The 26,171-nt window shown below is 38.9% G+C and overlaps 1 protein-coding gene across 3 annotated transcripts in view; it reads left to right on the forward strand.

The window, feature by feature from the left end:
• Window positions 1-26,171, forward strand: part of cdk14 (cyclin dependent kinase 14) — a 166,510-nt gene that overhangs the window by 72,269 nt on the left and 68,070 nt on the right. For all 3 annotated transcript variants that reach the window (XM_086154908.1, XM_086154906.1, XM_086154907.1), the window contains 4 exons: window positions 2,009-2,132; window positions 10,782-10,902; window positions 14,937-15,030; window positions 24,820-24,883. In XM_086154908.1, the coding sequence (XP_086011034.1) occupies window positions 2,009-2,132; window positions 10,782-10,902; window positions 14,937-15,030; window positions 24,820-24,883 (403 nt within the window). The remainder of the gene's footprint in view (window positions 1-2,008; window positions 2,133-10,781; window positions 10,903-14,936; window positions 15,031-24,819; window positions 24,884-26,171) is intronic.

Raw genomic sequence — 26,171 nt, forward strand, 5'->3', positions numbered from 1 at the left:
CGTTTGGAACACAGTCATTATACACTTATTACGTCAAACGATTCCTTCTGAACTGTGCACGGAAAGCTGTTAGTTACAGTCAAATGAACCCCCAATAACCAATACCTGTCAGGGTTCTCAGTCATCCAGGTCCCCCTCAGATAAATCTCGTCCCGGCAACAGACTTACTTGGTGAGATAAGATTTATCTACCGTTTTTGTTGGGCTGATTGTTCACATTTCTGGTCCGTGCAGCCTCACAGGACCGTTGACCTTACTGGGGTAAAAAAGGCTTCTGATTTTAAATTCTCTGTGAGGAGTGAGTACGAGAAGCTCCTCTAGCGTTGGACTGCACCGGTTATTTGAAAAAGTTCGTACGCAAGTGTCTATATAACAGGAGAAAATAAAGAAAAACCTGCCTATTCATAAAATGACCAATGACGGTCGGCACGTACAAAAATTTGTTCGAAAAATCAGGCTGAATTACTTTTTTCAAACCTGTCAGGGGTTGTTAGTGTGAAAAGGCTGCTCCGCCCGATCTCTCACGGACATTAAAATGCAAATAGGCGCGAGGCGTTCAAAAGTCAAACGGGGGGGAGGGTTTCCTCAAGACAATTTTGATCCTAAAATAGAGAAGCGGTGTGAAGAGACAGAAAGAGAGGGTTTGTTATTTACAGCGTGACTGCGATTTTTGAAAGTGCACAGGCTGTCAGATATGCATTTGATATACATGAGAAAACACACACACGGACACACAGACACACACACCCCGTGCTGATTCTCTGTACCACTTTTTCATCTTTCATATGCTCGGGGATGGAATACTTAATTGGTGACCTGCTGCCTCTAGATTCTTCATAGAGCCTGTCCCTGATTGGCTGTTGCTCAAGTCAGCTTAATTGACTGAGAATACAGTATTTGCTATGAAACGGTGTGAGGATCATTCATGCCTCATTATCTGTTGATTATCTCGTCCGTGTGGGCTTTTACAGATCTAATCGACAAAATAATGAGGCATTGGGTGGGATCCTGTTGATTCTGCTTTTTTGAAGTCCAGCTAATTTTATATATTTATATATTTCATTATTTTGTGGTTGAATTTATCACTTTTGAAGCAAATATATTCCATGAAAATTCAATACAAATTCCAGTTAAATGTCTAATTTCAATCTTGTAATATGCATTTCATTGAATGTCCTTTCATGGTACTTTTAAAATGCTGGCAATTATTATTCACTTGTAAAGGTCCTTTTTTTTCAAACCAGAGCTGGTATTTTGTTTGTATTACTCTTTTTAGTAAAGGTATCAGAAAAGTGCTTGATGGTAAATGATTTCAATTTTTCATAATTTTCATGGATGGATGGATGGATGGATAGATTTGCCGCAGCAAATCGTCTCCGTCCATCTCGACCTATGCTTTGCTTCCATTCTTTCATGCCAGCTACATTTTAGCCCTCTTACTAAACCTTTTAAACCCCTTTTTGTTTATTTTTGAAAATAAACAAACAAACTCCCAGTTTCCTTCTTCTAAAAAATGATCTATTTTCTGTCTTCTAATATGGTTAAGTGATCATAACATGTTTTAATAAAGATTACTATGTTACTACTAACATAATCAAAAAGGAAATGTTTAAAACATTTTCAGTCTTTAATCCACAGTCAATCCAATAATCTAAAATTCAAAAAGCCCATGTGAATATCTTGAACTAAACACCCCAACCTAACTGCAGGAGCTTGAACCAGAAAAAAACAGGACAAAAAGGATACAGACATCCCTACAAATACAAAATAAATCTCGATAAATATTGATAGTTGAAATTTTGATATGGGTGATTCAAAAGGATGGATTCATCATTTTCGAGTCGGAAGCAGCGAGTTGCTTGAACATTGTCCAGTTGTGCAAATGACGCTGCTCTCTTGATTGATGGCGAGTTTGATTGGATTTCAAGTTTTTTTTTTTGTATTGGAAATATTTTTGGGGGATGTGATCAAGAATTCGTATCAGATCTGTCTTTTTTTCCTTTGTTCAGCTGTTCCTGTACCAATTATTGAGAGGCCTGTCCTACATCCACCAGAGGTACATCCTTCACCGTGACCTGAAACCACAAAATCTGCTCATCAGTGACACCGGAGAGCTCAAACTTGCTGACTTTGGTGAGTCAGACAGCCGTCGACATGTCGAGCTTTATGTCACAGTGTATGCTTGGTTAGTTGATTAGCCTTTCTGAGCCTTAATACAGCTTTTCGTACATGTCGGACTTGCTGTGTGTTCCACTATTAAAGTGTCTGACATGAAGTAACAGGGAATATATTTCTCGGCCTACGCCTTTGTCAACCATTGTATATTTTGTCATTCAGTATCACATTTATGCAGCAGGTTTTTAGTCCCTGAGTCTGTCAAACAGACTCAGGGACTGAGTCTGTTTTAATAACATTACAATGTTATTAAAATGTCATACTGTTGCATTTTCAACGATGTGGCGTAACATTACACATTATTGGATTGATATGGGATTTATTTCAAATTCCAAACAGATCTAAGATTTGTGGTCTTGCGTGTGAACCGGATCACACTCTCCAGGTTGTTGGAATGCTGGTTCAGTGTTCAAAAAAAACACTGTTACCACTGTTACCTGTAAAGGATTGCTGCTGTTCCCTCATACTAAAACACAACATTACCTGATTATCAAACGCAGTCTTATTGCTGTGTCAAAATCACTGCCTGGCTCACAAAAAAAAAAAAAAAATCTTGTTACCACTGGGAGCTAAATGGACACTCCGATTCCAAATGATATTGTATCCATAATGTTTTTTATCCTTTTTACATCAAGAGATGCTGGAAATCTCAGGTGTCTTCCTTCTCTAGAATGCATGAACTTAAAAAAAGTTGATGGCAATATTTCTTTCCAGAATTAACGGCCTAATTTTATTCATATAGTCCACCAGCTTTGCTGTGAACCGGTTACTGAGACCGCCAGAGTAATTTCGATAAGAGCTGCCGTGGCGAGAGAGTTCTTTATGGTTATTACTTTCAGTAAGTGGTAGTTTCAGTCAGAAATTACGCAAAGAAATACTTTGTACGCTTTGATTTCAATTAAGACTCAGAACATTTTGAATTTTGTGGTGCGTGTCAAAACAGCTGTTTTATGCTCACATATTAAACCGAAATGTAATGTAGGTGGATGGAAGTGCATGAAGAAGATGCCACAGGAAGCTTCTCTGAAACACTTGAGCTGCATGAATTAAAGGTGCTATAATTTGTTAAAAATAGATTTATTATGTTTTTACTTTGTACTTAAAACACTGGTCCTCTACAATACAAGAAAACAATGGATTTTCATGTGTACATACTGCACATATATAAACATAGGAGTTTCATTTAAATACCACCTTTGACTTCTTTTGTTCCTGAATACAATATGCTCTTTTCCTGCAAGGTGAACCGGGGCTAGCTTCAGAATATTTAGAATGTCACAAATCATGTTTGTCACTCCACCCTCTCAATGTCAGCTGTTCACCGTGCATTTTTCATTAGATGTAGACAATCAAAGATGTTGCTGGCTGCCCAGATTGGTTTCGGTTTCTGTTTGCAGCGGTCCTGCACTAATGCTGAGCTGCACCCCCATGTGCTGATGTATTTAACTCAAAATGGCTTTGAATATGGATTTGAAGGGTTGTCAATCTGTGGAAAACAGGTGATATGTCATGTCGTCGTTGCATTGTGACAGAGGAGTGACTTGGAAGTTAATTTAGCAGTCTAAAAATATTAAATAAGACATGTGGCAGGCTAAATCAAGAGGCTTTTACAAAAATGTTGATAATGTTTGGATGACCTGGATGACAGAGAACCTCTGTTTTTGACAGGAAAACAGGAAATTTTTATCTTTTAAAATTCGTACTTTTTAAATATCCCCAAGGCAAAAACTATATCTCAAATTTGTGAAGGACACACAGTGATGAGAGGTGAGCGCTTTTCCAGTATTACTCTGATTACTAAACATACATACACCCATCTGTGTAATTGTCCATCGCTTTTATTTTTCTATGTTATGCTTCCCCACTCCTAGGGGCTGGCAGATGAGGGGGTGGGTGGGGGAGGGATGCAGCAGCTGCATCAATAATTCAAACCTTGTATAAGTGAATGAAAAAAAATTACTGCGAGAGAAATGAGAGGATGAAAATAATGGGGAAAAAAGCAAATGAGCGAGAATGAAAATCCCCGGCCCATTAGTCTGTCGCCAGAGCAGTCCTCAGACAACATGCACAAAACACAAAATCAGCATTTGCCAGGGGGAGACCAGATGAGAGAGAGAGTGTGTTGTCTGTGTCCGTGTGTGTGTGTTTGTCTGTGTCCGTGTGTGTGTGTGTGTGTCTATATGCTCCCAGCCATGGCAGCAGGGATACAACCGGACAACAGCTGAGGCTTTGGCTGGGCTGAAGAGCGATATGGGGGTAGAGTGTCAACAAAGGAGGGGTTGAGGGTTTTAACATGAGGAGGAAGTGATGGAGGAAACAAAGGGGAAAGAGTTGAAAGATGGGAAATGGTAAAGAGCTAACAAATGTTGGTTTATTATTACCATCATCACTAAGGATGTTAAAGAGGAGTGGCTGAACCTTTTTTTCATCTATTTGTGGGATGACTTACAAAAAAAAAACATCCCAGTTGTAGAGATGTTGGAAACGGGCTGTGAAAAAATACATTTTTGGGCAGCTCAGACAAATAACAGGGTTCTGCTAGCTGGATGACCCAACAACCAGGCTGATATCCAATAGAATTAAGTGGAGGATGTACCGGCCCCTTAAGAAATGTAGTCTTTGTAACCAATTAAAAAACTAAATTTTGAGCATCCAGAAGCATATCTCTATCTATCTGTCTGTCTCTTAGCAATGGAAAAAAAATATATACCGTAATTTCCAGACTAATGAGTGTACCTCAATATAAGCCACACTGGCTACGCTATCTTGGGCTTCCTCCTGCGGGCTAAAATTGTCAGTCGTCTTCTTCGGTGTAGGAGTTGAACGGACTGAGAATTTCCCGGTCATTTCATTGGTCCAATGTGACGAGGATAAGTGTTTTAGCAGCGTGAAGCTTGTTAGCTCCCCCCCAAAAAATCCATATATTAGCCGTATCGTTGTTTAAGTGAAATAAGTTGCGGCTTATCGTCTGGAAATTACGGTAATCAACAGTATAAAAAGCAGAAATAACAAAAAAAATTATGAGAAAAACGAAAGAAATGCATTGTAATTGGAGGTAATGCAAAATAGGGATGGTGGTAGTTGGGTAGTGCAAAAAGAAAAGAGTATCTTGGGATGCCCACTAGCAGCATCAGCACTGTGCTACATACGGCAAAAATGTTTATGTGCTGTGGTGTTGAACATCACGATGGAATGAAGGGCCATCGGGCAGTGCATATGCCGCCACAGTGAAGGTCCTTAACAGTGTCCTGCATGCGCCAAAGGAACTCAGTCATCTATCTATCTATCTATCTACCTATCTATCTGTCTGTCTATCTATCTATCTATCTATCTATCTATCTATCTATCTATCTATCTATCTATCTATCTATCTATCTATCTATCTATCTATCTATCTATCTATCTATCTATCTATCTATCTATCTATCTATCTATCTATCCGTCTAAATAGAACTGTATCAGGATTCTCCCCCAAACCCTATTCTCCATATCCGCTTATATACATATATGTATACATATATGTATAAAAAACACACAGGTTTATATGTATATATACACACACACGTGTGTGTATATATATATAAATGCACAGATAAAATATTATACCATTTTAGTTATTCTTTTTAATTTATTTAATGCCAATCTAACTGCATAACAAATTGTAATTTACAACAATTAAATACCTTGTAACACTGCTTTGACTGCTGCTACCCCTGTGGCTACTACAACCACTCAATCATCTCCAAGGTTCATATGTGATATTTTAATATTTGACATGGCTTAGAACAGTCCCAATTTTGTGAAGAATTCAAGAAGAATATGAAAACACAGCTTGACAGCAACTCGCATTTTTGCTGCGAAAGACTGAAAATACAGTGTGACTGCACGACATTGAAATTAAATTTAATGGTAGTTTGAAGTTGGATAGGTGGTCTCAGAGGCAGCGCTCAGACAAATTCACTGGGGATGTGAGTAAAAGATTGTCTGAGTCGATGTCTTTGGTCAGAGTGAGACCTCTGAAGCTGAGTGGACATGTGTGCCGATGATGAGTAGCAAGCTATCTACATGTTATATTCATCTGGGGTTGGTTGACAACAGCAGCTGATGACCCACCAGCCGTAGTTGCCAAATTGCTTCTCTGAGGATTTATTCCCCTTTTTTTAATGAACGGCACAACCACCACCACATAAATGAGTCTTCTCAGAGCCCCTGTTCCACAACAGGGTGACAACTATTGAGACCAATGGAACTGTATGTATAGGTGCTTTTTTGTAGTAGTAGTAGTAGGAGTGGGCGTATTCAGAAAGTAATCGATGTCTCTATCTCTATACTTAAATAAATCTGTCCACCACTTCCAAATACATAATCCATTTTAGACAGGTAATCCGTCCCTTCCCTGTTGGTAACATAAGCTAAAAAAAGCGTATGTTTTCTTCGTCTTTTATGTTATGAACGATTATATTTGGATTCCTTTTTTTATTCATTCAAAAAAAACAGTGTGAAAGTGTGAAAATTGAGGGTCCCTCGAGATGTGTTGAAACACTAATAATACCAGTGTTGCTTGGGTGTATTTACAGTCTTATAAATAGCTGCACATAATGCAATGATTGTTTTGCACTGATTTACTAATATGGGGATTTGTTGTGGTAACATATCGACAACATATCGAATCAATTTTATCTTCAAATAAATTGATTGATAGCTACCTGTACTCACAAAAGCAGAAACATTTTTTGGGTTTATTTCAATTTTCTTTCATTCAAACTCCATGGTTTACATTGTTACCATGTAATAACTTAATCCAGAGCTCTGTGGTGGGGGAAAAAGGGTGTTATCTGCCTTTTGAAATTCAATTCAATGTTACTTCTTTGCTGCTGAACTCTGTCATCTTTGCAGTTTTACAACGAATGGTGTCAGACAGCAAAACCCTGACTTGACCAGATACTTTAATCCGTCTGACTTTTTATTAAATACATTTTATGGTTTCAAATATGTCAAGTATGTCGTTGTATATATATTGTGTTTCATGCTAAAGTGGCATAATTCTGAGGCAAATTGAGGCAGACCTCAATGAATTGACAGATGACTGTGAACAGGGCAGCTAGTGAACGGATGTCCTATTTAATGTTCGGCTGGGATTGTTGGATTATGGCGAATTGAACAGATATTTTGTTTGTGCAAAAGGATCATAGTTATGACCCAATGCTCGAGCGGGCAAACCAACAGCTGGTGTGAAAATGATGCGTAGGGAGTGGACCTGGAAGGAGACAATCCAGAGCAGATCGCTTGTTCCTCCCGAGGGTGCTGTTTCACAGAGGACGTTGCAACGGTACTAGAGCCTGTGTGTCTCTGTGTGTTTCGCTGTGTGTGCATACTTATGTGGAGTTTTTCGAAGCCTGCAGATGGTCTTTTTAAGTCCATTACATGAATTGAGGCTGGCAATATGTGTGTGTGTGTTTGTGTGTGTGTGGGAGTGAAGGGGGGGTCACTCAACATCAGCAACATTAATGCATTAACAATATGTGTTTGCTCATATGGGAAACATGCTATATTACAGCAGTAGTGTGGAAAACAGCCTTCAAGAACACCCTTTTTGATGTTTATATCTTCTTCTACTCCAGCAACTTAGAAACCAGCCATTCTTGTCACAAGTCTTTTTCTTTCCTTTTGTTTTTTTATGCTTTTATGTGATTGTCTCATTTTTAATTTGAACATGTCTGGGTACACAAGCAGCTCAACTCAGTTCAAGTTGTCTTATTGTGAAATAATTATCATGAACTGCCCCTGGATCAGTGGCGATTATTATCAGTGATTATTGAACATTATCTATGTGTATATTTGAATTAGATGTTCATGTTTGAAAAAGAGACAGGGACATTAGCAGGAGCAACGGGTAGAAGAACCATACCATATATTAATGTTATTGTTAATTTTATTGTATTTTTTTCTATTTTTCAGTTTTATGTTCTGCTGTTGTTTCATTGATGGATTTGTTGCACTTGTAACAATGAATTTATAAACTTCAGAAATTTGTAGCTTATACTAATACTCAAAGACGTGGTTCATTTTATTTTATTTTGTTTATTTTATTTTATTTCATTTTATAATTATATTTAATTTTCTTGTAATTTTTAATTTTTTTTTTACATCGATTGCACAGTATTTGCAGTCGTGTCTGGCAGGACAGCAAGAGGAGAGAAAGCTGCAAAACTGGCGTCAAAATTCAATGGAGCTTCAAATAAACAGTGGGCTGATTCTCTTGGGAACCAGCTATTTTGGTCCCGCTTCTCTTGTTCAGTCTGCCTTGTTTCTGGTTCTGATTGCCAGCGTTATGTGTGTGTGCGACAGTCATATATAATTCACACATGACCTTCATCTGTGTGACCACCTGGACCTGAATGGCAGAGCATGTGGTGAAACACAACATGGATGAAGGTGTGTGTGTGTGTGTGCTTATGCGTGTGTGTTTGTGTGTTACTGGGCAGGGTGACGTGGAAAGTCAGGTGTCAGTGTTTACATTAAATCTGTACAAGGTAATATAAAATGTCAAAGCACATGAAAACTGACATTCTAACCAACATCTTCATATACTGTTTATCCAGCTGTTCTTAAACCGACAATGTATAGTTAAGTGGGATTATTTTTTCTGCCCTGCAAAATCATTTTTGTGTTGTGGTAATATGAAATTAAAAACAAAAAATGAGGCAAAAAATGAATGGCGAACACATAATGTTTGTAGCACTTTTGAGCAGAAAGGGCATCCTGAAGTTTTGTGTTTTTTATTTTATATATCAGTGTTTTTTTGGCTAAATTAAGCTCGCTTCATTTTCAGATTTGCAGAGCAACTACAAAAAAATCCAGGAAATGACACATTTCATACCATCTGTTGTAGCACCACTTTCCAAATTGACTTTAACATTGACGTTATGAGTGCTGATGTGCTCCCTACACTTGTATGAGATGTGGACAGGTGGGTGTTGTTGAGGTACCGCAAGAACACTCCTACGAGCAGATGACAGAAAGTATAATATCTCAAATATCTCATCTGATTATAGATTTTCATACAAAAACTGAAAAAAATGGTACGGTCCCACAGAGCAGCATCTTGAGTAATCCACAGGCAGGACTGCAGTGACACCCTGCTGTGCAAGTACTTCATGCTAGCAGTGTCTTTTTTGTTCTTTGTATTTAAATAGCATGTTGGGATGCATTGTAATTCCAGTGCTTTGCAGGCTTAATTTTTTTGGCATAGCTTACACTTCAGGGGATCCCCTGGTATTTAAAAAAGATCTCCTTGTATTTAAAAAGATAAAAAAAGATAAAAAAAAATAAATTACACAATTACAAAATACTTCTGTCAACAGTAAAGTCTATTAGACCTTTAAAATAATACAAACACAGATGCAAACAGCAATGAAATAAGCATGTTTGCTCATGGTTTGTTAAAAAATGGCTGCTCAACAAATATGTATTTTGTGGGAAAAAGTGAACTATCCGCTACCTATAAAACATGAGATATTTTGAATGAAGATTTTACTTCAAATGTGTATTTTTGTCAGGCTGAAATTTTTGAAATGCCAGCAGCGCAGCCTGAAACTTTCCTGTCCTCCTCCAACGCACAAACAATAAGGAAGCAGGACACAAGTCCTTTTTTTTTTTACCAAGCTGAACACTTTAATTAAGGCCTCCAACCACTGGGGGAGTAACAAAGCAGTCATTAAAGTTTGCATCTGCTCTCTTAAGCATCAGCTGCCATTAGGGAGTAGTTAGTGAACACCAGGCTGGGTTTGTGTTGCCGCAGCACACACGCGATAAATGTTTGAACACCGCTGTAAAAAAAATTGGTACAATCACAGAAACCCATTCTCTGATTTAAACCCTGGAGAAATGCTTAATGTAAAGATGTAGCACCTTTACGTGTTGTCATAATAAGGATTATTTCAAAGTAAAAGTAGGGAAAAGTGGTAGGGGTCACTTGGGATCAACCATCATTCCATGAGAGGAGGCCATTCCTGTCGATTCTTTGGTTTCCCCCTGTTTCTCAATGAACCTTAAGATTTTCCATCAAGTTTCCATTTGAAAGACAATCTCGGGATTTTGGCACTGCCAAAGTTGTTGCGTGGATAGCCATGAAGAAGTGTCGCGGAGGCAGAACGGACAATCACTCCGAGTGTGAGTGCAGAAACTCCCGTGCTCGAGCAGAGCAAATCTGAGGCTTTTGTTTTTTAGAAGGGTGTGTGCATCATGCCATTTGAAGAAGAAATGAGAATGTTATGCTCTGAAATTGGAAGACCTCTATCTTGAACAGAGATACAAAACAAGCCCCGCCATGGTTGATGTGTTGTCATATTCACTGTGTCAACTCCCTGAAAAAAAATCATATGGGTGAACAACCTATTTGAATTTAAAGTGGGGATATTTTGTTCCTTAAAGTCTATATGTATTTTCCAGGTCATTTTATCTGACCATCTTTTTCATCTTTGCCAATGACAATAACATTAAAGTTAGTCTGGCTGATATCTTCCAGGTTTCAGGGGTCAGGTCAAGGTTATCCATTGATAATGCTCTCTGAGACTTTGGTTTGTTTTTCTCTCCCCTCCTCTTCAGGACTGGCCAGGGCCAAGTCAGTCCCGAGCCACACATACTCCAACGAGGTGGTGACCCTATGGTATCGACCCCCAGATGTCCTGCTGGGATCCACAGATTACTCCACCTGCTTGGACATGTGGTGGGTAATAATACAGTCTGAGTCGCCTACCCCTCGTTTAATTTTTCTCATAAATCATTTAGTGGGTGAAAATCAGTGTTATCAATAAGAGCTGTATCCCTTCTCCCCGCAGTACACTGCTCTTATTGTTGTTTTTCATCTTGGGTTCTTTGAAGAGTATTTTTAGGCTTCTTGGTCAACCTTCACCTATCGCATCCCTCTTCCCACACACACCGAGCGCTCAATAATTACTCTCATACTTTTCTATCATCCAGATAGAGCAGCTCTTGATCTGGATATGAATATATGAATCATTATGCTCTTTTAGGACTTACATTACTTGCTTGTTTTGGAATGAAAATTTCAGTCAACATTAGAAACAACCACAACAAAAAAAACATTTTAGCTGAATGAACAGCCTGGCAACCATCTCTCATAAATATAGTGCTATATATGGATAATTATTTTCTTTTATGTACAAAATTATGTGATTAATGATTATTGTTATTATTATAATTGCTATTATTGTAGAAATATTAGTGGAAATATTATTATAATTATTAATATTCCTTTTAATGTGATGATTATTATACACAGTAGTAGTAGTATTAGTAGCAGTAGTAGTAGAATTGATGTGTGAAATTTTTTGTAACAAATTATATGCATTCCACTTGCTCTGTTTTTTTTCTCTCATAAGTATTTTTGGGGGGGTTCATTTTATTGTCATTTTGTAAGTTTATTATTCATTTCTCATGCTCTTTTAAGGCAAGTTCTTGATAATCCTAATGTGAAGCCAACTCCTGCAATATAAGAACCACCAAAAATTAACATTAATTACTACATTTTAAAACTGGTTGAATACACACATGCCTATACATACATACATAAATATGAACATTTCTCTAGGGCCCTTTGTCAGCAAAATAACCTCAAATTGTGGCTTTTTTTTAACTAAAACAGAGATAGCGAATCACTAAAAGGACCGCATGGACTAGTATGACGCAGCGGTGACACCGTTTTTCTCAAACTCTAAAATTCTTTTGCAAATCTGCTGAAATGTGATCAGTAATGATATCTAGTGAGATGAATGGGTAGAAAATTTAAATTGCACAACACACACATAACCAGATGCTTCTGGCCACCAGTATTGTTTACAATGGTTTGGATGGATCTCATGAAGCCCAGCTGCACTGTTTAACACCCAATTAGAGACCGGGTGGGAGGGGGGGTTTTGGGGTCCGGAAAGGAAGCGGATGGTATGACTGTGTCAGGGGTATTTGCAGGTGGCAAATCCATAGATTGTTGCTCCATCCTACTGTGATACTCTGAAACATACACACACACGCACACAGAAACACACATACACAAGGAGACACACTTCAGTCCACATAGTAATCGCTCTTCCGTGACGGAGCTCCCAAAGGTTGCGCAGATCCGTCTTCCACCGTGACAAGAACCCATCAAGACAAACCAAAGGGTGCAGGTTGCTTTCTGACAGGAGGGAGAATGGGATGCAGGGCAGGAGTGCCCTTACCCTTCTCTGCAAACTGGCTGCAAATTTTGTAAAATCTTGCTTTTATGTCATCACGCGCTGATTTTACGTTACAAAATACCAAGCTGTTTTGTGAAAGAAAATCAATGTCTGCTTCTTTATATTTCAAGTCAAAAAACCACATTGTGTCTAAAAGGAAAAAAGTGTATGAAAGGAACAGTACTCGGGCATACTGTTCCTTTTATAGTCCGTTCACCTTGGACAAACTGCAGGTAGATTTTTCAAGAACACCAATTTCACAAAATGTCTGAATGTCTTAAAAGATGGCAGCAAAACCGGCTGAGAGCAGCAGTTATCTCTCCGTCCGTTGCAGAATCGCATTACAAACGTCTTACCCGTCAAGTCTGCTGCCAAAGGGAGGTTCATTAACTGTCTGCGAACAAACAGGCCTCTATTTACTGAGGCTAATTGACTGTGTGCTAAACTAAAGGAGCGCAGCTGGTCTCTGGGACTGACTGATTTACCGACATCCTACAGTCAAAGTACCTCCAACACAAGCCCCTAATTACCAGAACAGCGATTATAAAACACTTAACCGAAGGCGCGGGCGGCCACAACCACAGAACACAAGTGACACCACCAGGACACTCCTGGTTGTTAAGTAAAGAAAGAATGAAACAAATGTCACAGGAATTGAATTTCACCGCTGGATTAGGCTGGATTGTTGTGTTGAATGCTTCATTGTTATTCTGAAAAAAAAGATAAAAAGTTTCAGACAAAAAACAAAGACAAACAATAATTTACTTTGCCAGTGTTGATGCCATACAATTTCATTTACAATGTATATTAATATGCATCTATGTATATACCAATGAATAGGTAAGTACTTGTACATACTTGCATATACTCACAATCATTTGCACACAATCAATGTGTGAAAATAAATTAAAGTAAAAAAAAAAATAAAGGAAAGAAACAGCATCTGGTTATGCAGGTGATCAAAAGAAATGGCAGCGATTTAATGGTCTGTTACACAATTCTGCTGTTAGAGAGCTTTCTACTTATGGTCTGTGGAGGTTCTCAGTCATCCACGTCCGGGTGACTTGTCCTACTTATTGTTGGTTTATGACCGCTGAGAAGTTAATGTTTCAAAAAAACAAACATAAGATTAGTGCCAACATAAGAATAAATGGAAAACTAAACTGTGCTACAGTATTCTCTCAGATTTTTGTATAAATAAATACATACATAACAAAATAAAAAAAATTAAAACTTTCATAACTAAATGTAATTCCGCATTAACAATTCAAAACAATCATTTATTGAATAAAAGTATAAAGAGGAATTCAGAAAAATTGAATTTCAGTGCCTATCTGGATTAGGCAAATGGCAAAATCAGCTCAATACGACAATTGTCCAGCATGGACATTATGTCTTTAAAAAGGCCATTAGTCTCACGCCTGGAGAAAATATCAGAAGGCCACTTGTCATAATTGCAGCAATGATGTAGCGCATGGCAACGGAATAGTTACAACATTTGCATGTAATTATTTTTGTTTCAGCACCAACATCAACATCCTCATTATTACATGTATTTATTTGTTGGTGTGTGTGTGTGTATGTGTGTGCGTGTGTGAGTGTACATATACACGTATATGTTAACATATACATGTATATATACATATACTGTATTTATTACCAATCTTACATATAAGATGCAAGTTGTAGGGCCAGTTTTCTGCATATGTAAAGCGTGTCAAGTAGTGCATTACTTATTTATTTTCTCATTTGTTTATGCTTGATTCAGGAAATGATACCAAAGTATTTACATGACAGTTAGATCAGCCCTCGCATGATTTAATAGTACAGAGACAATAAACTCCAAAAGCTCATGTAAGTTATGTAGACAAATTGCCCTCAAGAAGGTGTTGCAATGCCTTAATTCAATGTATAGATTGTGTTGTTCCATCAGATCAACACAAATACTTTCTTTCTTAAAGCAAAACAGACATTTTTGGACGTTTCAGCCGACGCATTTAATTTAAAGATGCCGCAATCATTATTCCTTTGTAAGCGATGGATGGCGTGGATCAGAGATTCTGCTAGCACCGAAGACCTCGGCGAATCATCAGCCTCCCTTTGCCTGCTTCGTCGGGGGGTTCCGCTCAGACAAGCGTGCACCGAACCAGACAGTGAATCTGTCAAGAAACAAAACCCCTCTGACAAACGAGCACTGACAACACACACACACACACACACACACACACACACACACACACACGTACACACGCAGACACCCTCCTCTACAATTTCTTCATATTTTCAACTTGATGTTTGTCTTTCTTGGTCTTGCAGCAACTCTCAGGGGCCTGTCTGCAACCAAATTGCCAATTAGAATTATTTTGAGGAAATAAAAAAAAGAACAAAATGGAAATATTGTTTTAAAGTACAACAATGTCATTACAATTATTATTTTATAATGACAGTTACAATAACTGACGACCCTTCACGTGTAATCTTATTTATGACTGGTTTGCTTGTATCTTATGTGTTTGTCTTGTAGGGGAGTGGGCTGCATTTTCATCGAGATGATCCAAGGAGTTGCTGCCTTTCCTGGGATGAAAGACATTCAGGACCAGCTGGAGAGGATATTCCTGGTGAGCGTGTGTATGTGTGTGTGTGTGTGTGTGTGTGTGTGTGTGTGTGTGTGTGTGTGTGTGTGTGTGAGTGTGTGTGTGCGCGTGTGTGTGTGTGGATGATGGGAGTCTTGCATTTGTCACCACACACTGGAGCCACTCTTTTCTACAGCTGAATATTCACAATGATGGTTTGTGAAGTCAGAAGTGTTGCTTGGAAATATTGAAATTCAGACCTCAATCCAATCTGAGTTTAGATGAGAAGCAATTAATTAAGTTCAGTTTGGTTTTTTTTTCCCTTTTTTCAGCTGTATGTGCTGTCAAACTGTTGGAAGTACAGAGTAAAAGCTGGGCAGGAAACCTTTGTGGTATTCTTCTTGGAAAAAAAATTACAGGACTCAGTCTCAGTAAGATAAATTCTTGAAATATAAGCCCCTTGCTATTGTACAAATATTTAAGAGATAATTAATTATCTAAAAATCATTGCAGCTCCTTTCAACTAGCAGCTTAAAAATGAAGTGATTGCACTTTGCATTGTACTCTAAAAGCAAGCATTTTTATGTTTTTTCCAATGTTTTTAGTAAGGGTAAAAAGTGATGATCAAAAGATACTTTCGTTATCATTTTTGCTTTTCAGTCAAAGCTTAAAGTCATGATATATGATAATTATCCCAGTATCTTTCACCAATTTCCTCAGTATTTTAGTACCTCACCACTGTGTCTAAATCTGAATTATCCCCTGAAACAGATTGGAGAAAAGCCTGCTAAATGAACCCCTTGGTAGTCTCAAGTCATAGGTTTAGGGATTTTTCATTGTATTCAGTTTTTCTGAAAACAAAGGGCTCCTTTTGAATTTTCAGAAAGGAAGGACATTAGTCCTATGAATCGTTTTTTAATGTATATTTAGCGTGTATGTGTCTGTGTGGACTTGTTGGATTGCATTAATATTTCAAATAGACAGGAGGTCTCTTGCACCATCATCTGTCATCTTTCCATATAAATTCATATCCAATTGCTTAATTGAACTAGTGTAGCAGAATAGACATAAAGGATTTATATTCATAGACTAGAAGCGACTGAATAATTAATCTGGAATATTACAGAGATGTTAGCATAAAAAGTTTGACCGCAGGAAGAGCCATGATAGGGAGACAAAGACTGCTTTTGCCTCCGGGCAGAGGGCTAGTGATTCGCATCTTGGAAATGGATGGAAGAGTTGAAGAGAGGTGGAGGAGGCCCTGCAGGCAGGGGATCTTACAAAGCGTGGAGCAGGCGGGGGGGCTTTTAATGGATAGCCTTTTTTGCCCAGTTGGAAGATGGTTCGAGCCGTGCAGATGTACAATATACCCCCAGCCCCAGTTGAACCTTCACAGACACAGTGACGCTCCACGATAGGTTGACAGAGTGGAAAGGCCAACAATGAGATAGCCAAAGGCTGGACTCGGGATGAGGCTCAGTTGCACTCTCCTTCCCTTCAGAGGCTTTTCCTTTTGACTCTACTCTTTTTTTGTCTCCAATTATATTGTGGAGTTCCAGGAAAATAACCTGTTTGTGGTAAAGTATAAAATATGAGAGTTAGTTAAATAAGAAAACCACCTAATCATGTTATTCCATGACCCCACCACTGGGGTCGACCATTTGGTCCGGGAAGCTCCGATGTCCCCCCACGATCCATAATCATGTGGAATGGTAATGGGGAAATTGGAAAAATTGCCCAGATGTGTGAATGGGAGAGTGAATGGTTGTTTTCTCTCTTTATGTGGCCCCGACATAAACTGGCAACCAATCCAGGGTGAAGGTTGGGGACAAACAAGGTTTCCCAACCAACGATACTTCGATTATGCTCATAACCTTATTTATGAGATCACATGGCTGCAGATTATTTAACTTCCTTTGCAAGTGCTTCTCACTCTCTTTCCACCATAACTACTGACTAAATCAGTGCACAACGGAGGGTGCTGGTGCTACTGCAGAATGGATATGGAGGTTATACGGTATGCCGTAGTATTCATCATCAGAACATCTGTGTCCTGTAGCTTTAAGTTTTCTTTCCACTTTTAGTCATTGATCGAATTCACAGTATTTTATAAGCTTTTCCAATATCACCAGTCACAAGAAGTTAATTCATTCATTCATTACCTATACCGCTTATCCTGTACTAGCAGGGGTCACTGAGAGGTGGGATTCACCCTGGACCTGTTGCCAATCAGTCAGTCGCAGGGGCAAGTAAAAAGACATTTACTCATCTGGGCAATTTAGGGTCTCCAATAAAATGCCACAGACATGGGGAAATCATGCCAACTCCTCACAAAATGCCCCTTGTCAGGATTGAACCAGGGACCTTCTTGCTGCCAAGCAGCAGATCTAATGTCATTCATAATAAATGACATATCTATTTAACTGGACTCTCTTTGTTATCATTGCAATGTTTTATGATATTTTTCATGCAAGTGCACCTTTGTCGCTATGTCAGAACACGAAATTAATTCCTTTGCCTCAAGCATACCGATATGCCAAGCTGAATCCAATCCATTTTTTCTCCCAACAAGCATTGGGGTTTTTTGTGTTTGTTTGTATTCAGCATTCATTTCATGGAGAGAACACACTGAACATTGAAATTTGGAGATTTGCATACTGGCGAGCTAAAGCGTGATCAGCAAAACTTGCCCTCCCCAGTCAACATCCCAATGTTGATGTTGTCTGCTGCATGGCTGTCGGACGACAGAGGATCCGCAGCCTCGGCAACTTATGTGAAGGGCACGCTCTATGAATTATGCAGAGTCAGAAGCATCTTAAAGGGCATTTTGTTTGAAGAGAGGAACAGAAAGGTCAGCTCCCATCACTGTTTGAGAAGCACACTGCCAAGAATTTCGTCAACCATGGAGTATCAACCGAGCTGGAATGTCACAGGCATTAACCCAGCAACAAAGTCCAATGCACCTCTCTTTCGTATAGGAAAACCTATTGCCCCATTGCATTTTATAAGTCAGCTGACTTTTGCAGCAGACTAATACATCACTAACAGTTGAATCATCAATGACTTTCATCCGTCCACTTTAAAAGACACAACTATATTAAAGAATTAAATAGGACCTGTCTCATATTTGAAATTCTAGCGTTGGCTTGTGCAGAACTGAGATTAGCCAGCCAGGTGATCTCATTTAATTTTTTGTTTTAGTTCTCTTTCTATCAATGTAACGGAAAATTTGATTAAGTTTGAAGTTTAGATTTAGCTAGTTTTGTTGGATCTCGTGCGTAGCTGACAAAGGTACTTTCTCCATTTCCACCACATCTAACAGTATCATTGCTAATTTGTAGTGCACAGTCGTATTTTACAGCTGCAGTCACATTCACATCTTTGTAGGTCAAGTTGGTTGTTCGAATTAATGATAAATAAAACTAGAACCTGCTGTAATTCAGCTTAGACCTAACGTGAAGATAACAGACTGTGACAAATGTGGATCCAGAAATGTATCTGGGGTCAGGACATGACTAGCATTACTATCAGACTTACACATATATTTGTGAGCAAAGGAGTTCAATAGCATTTTTTTTTCCAGCTCATATTTGTGCTGACTCCAAATTGATAAATTGTAGCTGATGTGTGTGTTAGTGGAAGTTACATTGATGAGGCTGGCCCGGTTCCAGCTGGTTAACCAGCTGTCACCATTCAGCAACATTGTCCACCAGAGAATCAGTATGAGTGTGGACAGCTCCATTTGCAGGAAAATGGCATAAGGTGCACATGTGTGTGTGTGTGTGTGTGTGTGTGTGTGTGTGTGTGTGTGTGTGTGTGTGTGTGCGTGTGTGTGCGTGTGTGTGTGTCAGTGTAATAAGCTTATTAATTAATATCAATATAATTTCCTGCACACCTGCAGCTGCAGGTCATATTCCCACCCTGCCGTCATACATCAGCAATCCTTTTTTTTCATGCACTGTAATAAAACATCCATTTTTGTGGCAGCTTCACACGCTGTATCCTAGAATCTTGTCATCGAGGTTGCCAGGCAACCAAACATTAGCGACTTTAAGAAGACGCAGCACCTGCCGCTTAACCCACAGTTATATTTAGTTTATAAACAGTTTCCCAAGCATGAGATCATTAAAGTTCATCTCATCTCATATCATCTCATCTTGTCAACTGTAAAAAAGCAATGTGATTATACATATCGAGCAATAAGTTCAATAAATATTTTGATGTCATTTGAGTTCTATCATATTTCACACATTTATGGAGCCTTGTTTTAGATTTATTTATTTATTTTATTTTTATTTTATGATACACTACACAACTACAGCTCTGGACATAAGGGTTATGAAGTACTTAACCATGACCGTCATGGAACTTCCTGTTATATCAATTAATATTTTAAATTGCTATTTTAGAATTCACTTTTTTTAGCATTTATCAAGCAATATCATTCAATTTCACACCGAGTTCTTAAACAGGTAGCTGCTCTCTGTTAGCTCCGCAAAGCGCGTCTTTGCTATCTGATGGGTATGTTTGTTTGTTGTTCCTGATAATAGTTTACAGGGGATTTTTCCCAAATTGCTTCCTTCTGTAGAGAGAAACTGAAACAATGGCAGCTTCGTGAGTCAATCGAATCCTTGGTGTTAAAGTGCTTGTAAAAAAAAATAAATTAAAAAAAAACAAACATGATAAGAATCATGAAATATGCAAGGGACGGGACTCTGCTGTCTAACACAGTGTGTGTACATAGAAGCCGATTCCTCCTCAGAAGACAGCAAGATACTGCTGGGAGACAAAATAACTGCATTCCTCGAACAGCGGCCGCAACTGTGACACGAGCATCTTTCTTTGCGAAAATAGACAGGATAGTCAAGGCTTGCTGACACATTCCTCCCGCTTGCTGTGGGAAAGCTACTCAAGCTCTCAGCTGAGGTTCTGACCCATTTGACCCCTGCCCAGAGGTGACCCCAATCTACTTGGCCGATGGAGGCCCCTGAAGTGGGACTGGGATTTTTAGACGGAGATGAGATGGAGATTGGAATCACTGTTAAAACAAAGACAGAGTGTGACAGGAGGAATGGTGAAGACTAGGGAGGTGGAGGGGTTGGATTCCACCAGGACCGGGGGCAGGTGGGGTTGATTGGTAAGAAAAACATATGCATACCTACAAAATTGCACCTACAGGTGTGAAATGGCATTGACAGAATTTTAGTTGAGTTACCCTTATGTTTAAAACACTTGTATTACTGTAAAGATGTTTTTTTTTTTTCTGCAAACAACATCACTGATTTTTTTTTTTTTCCTGGTCTATTCCTCTTCATATTGTGACCAATGAATAGCATGACACAATCACAGGTACTTTACCCTAGGATTTATTTATTAGTCATTTACAGTACTTCATCAGCTTATTGACCCTGATCGGAAGCATCCTCCTACATATCTCTCCAGAAAATCTGAAAAAACTTTGGGACAACATTCAGATTTTGACAGTCATCTTTTTTCTTTTTTTTTATTGTTACAAATCTTGCGTAAAGCGAAAGTGTGTGTTTTATGCCAGGCACACAGTAAACCTATTTCGCAGTGGCAAAGAGTCGCAAGAGTCTTCACTATCATTATTATTATTATTATCATCATCATCATCACCACTTCCCAACTGAAATGAATGGTTTTTTAAACTCGTGAAAATGGTGACTTTACTTCAAGATAAAGACAATATGTGATATAAGCCTTGCTGGTCTTTCCATGTCTTCCTTACCCTGTCATAATAGCTTTTGAGATGTTTCTAACGGTTGCAATTTAGTACACTTTGCTATGTAAACAGAATTCCAGTGTTGAGTCTAAAAGTAAAGTCAACTGAAAGTTGAAAAGACAAAGGACAAAAAAAAATGACCTTACATTGCAATCCAGTTTTCAGAGTTGCAGTATGTGCTGTAGGTGTAACGGAAAAATTCAAGGTGGAGGTGGGACTCCATCAGGGATCAGCTCTGAGCCCCCTCTTGTTTGCAGTGGTGATGGACAGGCTTACAGATGAGGTTAGACAGGAAACTCCATGGACCATGACATTTGCAGATGACATTGTGATTTGTAGCAAGAGCAGGGACCAGGCTGAGGAAAATCTAGTGAGGTGTGCTCTGGAAAGGAGAGGAATGAAGGTAAGGAGCAGCAAGAGTATTTATTTGTGTGTGAATGACAGGAACCCGGGTGGAACGGTGAGGCGACAAGGAGTGTAGATCAAGAAGTTGGAAAAATTATGTGTACTTAGAGTCAACATTCCAGACCAACAGAGAGTGTGGAAAAGAGGTAATGAAATGGGTTCAAGCAGGTTGGAATGGGTGGAGAAAAGTGTCAGAGGTGTCAGGTGTACTATACGATCAGTCAGAATAAAAGGAAAGGTGTACAAGACAGCGGTGACCAGTGAAGCTGTATGGTCTAGAAACAGTGACAATGCCGAAAAGACAGGAGGCAGAGTTAGAGCTCGCAGAGATGACGATGTTGAGTTTCTCTTCCGGAGTGACGAGGATGGATAGGATTAGGAATGAGTCTATCAAAGGGACAGCACATGTTTGATGTTTTGGAGAGAAGGTCGGAAAAGCCGGACTGAGATGGTTAGGTCATGTACAAAGGAGGGATAATGAATATATTGGTAGACGGATGCTGGAATTGGAGCTGCCAATCAGGAGGTCTCCTGGAAGACCAAAGAGAAGATTTATGGGGGTAATGAGAGAAGATATGAAAGTAGTTGGTGTGAGAGAGGAGGATACAGAGAATAGGGTTAGATGGAGAAGTTTGATTTACTGTGGCGACACAAAGTGAAAAGCCAAAAGGGAAAGAAGAAGAAGACTGACTACAATATAACCCGCCATACCCGCAGATATAATATAATTATGTCATACCATCTGTCTCAACATACCTGTGTGTCTTGAAAGAATGATATGATCTTGAGGCTTGGAAATACAGTATATTTGACTTTACGTATATCCTATTAGCTGTAACATTCGGCACGAGTGTCTGCTCTGTTTCCAGTCATCTTAATTTTCTCTCCGGCAGCATATAAATAGTGGAGGGGGTTCCTTGTTGAAGGTCAGACATTTCTGTTTTTGTCTGGTGGCCTGGGTGGTCCATACCTTGGCTCCTGGGGGATTAACAGACTGGATTTCACAACTAAAATGTGCTTGCAAGAACTTGGGGTTGTAACCTGTGCCCTTTCAGGAATTCATATCAGTTGTGGAACTCCCCTTGTCCACACCACCCTTCCCACATGCACACACAACACACATACACAGACATTCACACAACATCCCCCCATCCCATTGGAGACATACTGACCATTGCTGCTGAACTGACACGTCCTGCTACTGTCACGTCTTTCATATCTCTATTATTCATCCATCTTATCTATTTATTTCCGAACTATCTTTTACCCTTGGCCCTCAGTTCCGTCCATCAGTTTGAACTCTATATCGGCCCCTAGTTTTGTGGTGCAAAATGCAGCTTGCACTCAGCACAGATGGAATACATTAAATCGCCTGATATTTTGCAAGCTCAGGGTGTTACCATTGTGTGCATTGTTTAGAGGGGCCCTCTTCAGTCCTTTTTTTTTTTAATTCGTTCACTCAGTCATTCATTATCTAACACTTATCTTGCACTCTTTCATTCACACATCTGGGGAATTTTTCAAATGAACCTTCTGTATGTTTTTGGACTGTGGGAGGTAACCTGAGAACCAGGCAGAAGCCCAAACAGACACTTGAAGAGCATGCAAACCCTTTTTTTTCTAATTAAAGTGTGTTCAAAATCCACCAATAGGCAGAATCACAGGAAAAAAAGAATATTAAGGTTAGCTCTGATGTGGTTTCAGCAGCAGGCGCAGTCCTTAACACAATGAAAGTGCGAGTTAAGCCCTGAAAAATATTGTTCACACATGTGTCAAGGACCCGTGCTTCAGGGCCAGCTGCGGCGTGATGTACAAGCTGTTTACGCTAAAAAATAGCTGTCCCTGAGATAGCAACACTGCACAGGGAATTTGCATAAAAAAAAAGAAGTTAGGTTTTGTGAACAACATTAGAAAAAAGTAAGTTTGTTATTTTTTGTGGACCCGTGGGAAAGAAAAACAAAACAAAAACAAAATACTGCTCTGAGTGTAGTGATAAAACCATTGGCTACTTCCAAAATATCAATATCATTTATATGTAATATCAATCCGCTCACGTATTTGTGGCAAAGCACATTGATGAACAGCTATTATCGTTATGATTAAGACTGATTGTGTCTCAACAGTGTCAAATTAATATTGTCAGAAATCAGCGGCACAGAGACACATTTCTCTCGACTTTACTTCCTTAGTCTTTGCTCCAATTCTTGAATTTTGATCTAGTATTTAAAGGTTTCATATAAAAATGAAAAAAACTGTTGGAATTTGGTTGTGTTTATTTATTACTTGGTAATTTTTTGGCCCTGTGCTCTGCTTTGCTCTGGCAGGGGCACCATAGGATGCTAGGAAAGCCACTGATATGTTCCTTGATCATCATTTTCTGAATGTCAGTTCACATTGTTATAATTCAATTATAACATTATCTGTTCTTACTTTAAATCATAGTTGTGCTAGGTATACATATATATACATATATATATATACACACACACACACATATATATATATATATATATATATATATATATATGCCGTTTGGAAGTGTTTAATCATAGATGTGCTGGGTTTTACTTGAAATTTGATTTGTTTTTGTTTGTCTAATTACCATTGACTAAAGAATCTAATTACTTAGTTCCTGATTGAAATGCATGAAAGTATTTCTCTGTGCGGTGAGATGCCTGTCCCCAATGTTTACATGTCCTTGAGTCTCACTTTGTCTGAGATTCTTTTATAAAAGGGACATATGCCGTTCTTCTATACAATTCTTTTTTTCATAGTGGCAGACCATTCAGCATACAAATGCCAACCAGTCAAGAGAAAACAAAGCTGGACCTCAGTCGAAGACTCTTGTGGTTTCAGTTATCACTGTCTCATGAAGCTTCACTGCTCCCTGCTGGTGTTCTGTGGTGTTACAACAGAAAAAAAAAAAAAAAAACAACCACCGTAACCAGTCTATTTCATATAAAAATGAACATAGTGGATAACAAGATATCAGATAAATATGAGAAATATATAAGAAGTGGTGAAACAGCTCAGAAAAGTGAAATATAAGGCATCTTTCCAATTTCTAAAGCTCAAGATTTTATCAATGTCAATGTAATCAATGCTTTTTTTTTTTTCTTTTTTTTTTTGACTGTTAAGAACAGCCATGTTTTATTAGCTGCTCAGCTCACAGCTCGTTGAAAGTCAGCCATAAGATTTCAAAGAGTATTTCTCTTTCCATTCCTCCTCGCCATCGTCCCTCAGCCGTTGCCAAACATAGGTATTTGAAACAGATCCACTCCAGGGATCCTGGAAAGCAACTCCCCCTCTTTGCATGCAGCCGGTTGAAATCCAGCAGTCGACATTGTAAGAGTGTGTTTGGTCGATCACAAGACAACTGGGCAAATCTGGAAACCATTACGCCACGTAGCCACAGTACATCATGCCAAAGGCATGTTTGCCTTCTTCTGTGTTTTGTCATCATAAAACCAGCGGCGTGCGTGAGAACTCAACTGGCTTTTCACTAAATAATAGATATATAATATACAGAGAAAGTTATTTGAATTAGTTATTATTTTGCTCACTACCATAAAATGATTTTTTCAGCTCATTAACAAAAAAGAGATTGAAAGGTTAAAAAAAACAATGGATTGTATTGCCATGGAAAACCTTTCTGGTGTTCATGTTGCTTTGTCTCTTTTCTCCAGGTTCTTGGCACCCCATCTGAAGACACCTGGCCTGGCGTCAACTCCTTGCCTCACTTTAAACCCGGTAAGACCTTTGGAGTGGGAAGGAATTCATGGCTATTCGCTAAGGGTTTGTCTGCCGCCACTTTAAGTAAAAGTTGAGTTTGTCTTCTCGTTTGATGCCAATCCCACGGTCACCGATAAAACAATAGCACTCGGTTGGACCAACATGTGTTCCTCTGGGAAGGTCTCCTCAAACCAGCTCTTTGTTTGCAGTTGTGAGTGCGGTTCAACAGGTGACCTGAACCACCTGCCATATAAGATCAGACCTGTTCCCTTATCCACTGAGCTCATCTTTTAAGTTTTAGTGTTGACACATTTTGCTCAGAACATCCTGCCTCCTCCCCTGCTGTGCTTTCAGATATTCAGTTTCATTTGGATATCCTTGCAAAAAAATGCATTCCCACTTTAAATCCATACAGATTCTGCATATCTATCTTAGATACCGTGATCCAAGAGTTTCAAACTAATGAAGAGAACACCCCACCCCATACTGAGTCAAGTTGAGTCCGATTTTATTCATACAGTGCCAAATCACAACGCAGTTGTCTCTTGACACTTTCCATGTAGAGCATGTTGAGACCCCACTGTTACATTATTTGCAGAAACCCCATTCTCCACCCATGACCAAGCACTTGGCAACAGTGGTGAGGAAGCAACCTTGGGACAGATCTGAGTTCAGTGTGGGGGGCCTTCTGTCTTGACCAGTTTGGTTAGAAAGAAAGGAAAGCGTGTAAGAGAGATAGCATACAGAGTAAGACTGATAGAGACAGCGGGTTGCATCAGGATTGGCAGCAACAGGCACAAATTATCTGATGCTACTATATCAGCAGTGCTGATAGTTACATGGAACTAGCTGAAATTACACATTCATTTTAATGTTTAATGTTTAACATTAATTACAAATGAACTTTTATATTCACAAAATGGTAATTTTATAATCAAATATGCTAATATTATATGTTTTAATACTGCATTATATAAATTACATAATATAATATTCATAGTAATTACTGTAGAAATAGCAATGGAGGAGCATCCCAGCATGAGTGCAGATAGGATCAGAAAAAGGGATGAATTAGAGAAGTGCATCATGGGACTTCCGTCAGTCGTCTGTTGCAGCATAAGTATGGGCTGACCATGTGATTTTTGTCGCCTAGGCTGATTTGCCAGTTTAGAATTTCAACCAGACCGAACCAAAGCCATATTCGTGGAGCGAACATGGCTGTCTGACTCAATTCTAGAAAGGCAAAACAATCAGACAGGAAAGACACTTATTCAGCATTTATTAAACTGAAATGTGAATTTGAACA

The sequence above is a fragment of the Fistularia commersonii genome, chromosome 11, assembly GCF_037954325.1.
Source record: "Fistularia commersonii isolate RoL2024-O1a breed Wild chromosome 11, RoL_Fcom_v1.0, whole genome shotgun sequence".
NCBI classification, from domain to species: domain Eukaryota; kingdom Metazoa; phylum Chordata; class Actinopteri; order Syngnathiformes; family Fistulariidae; genus Fistularia; species Fistularia commersonii.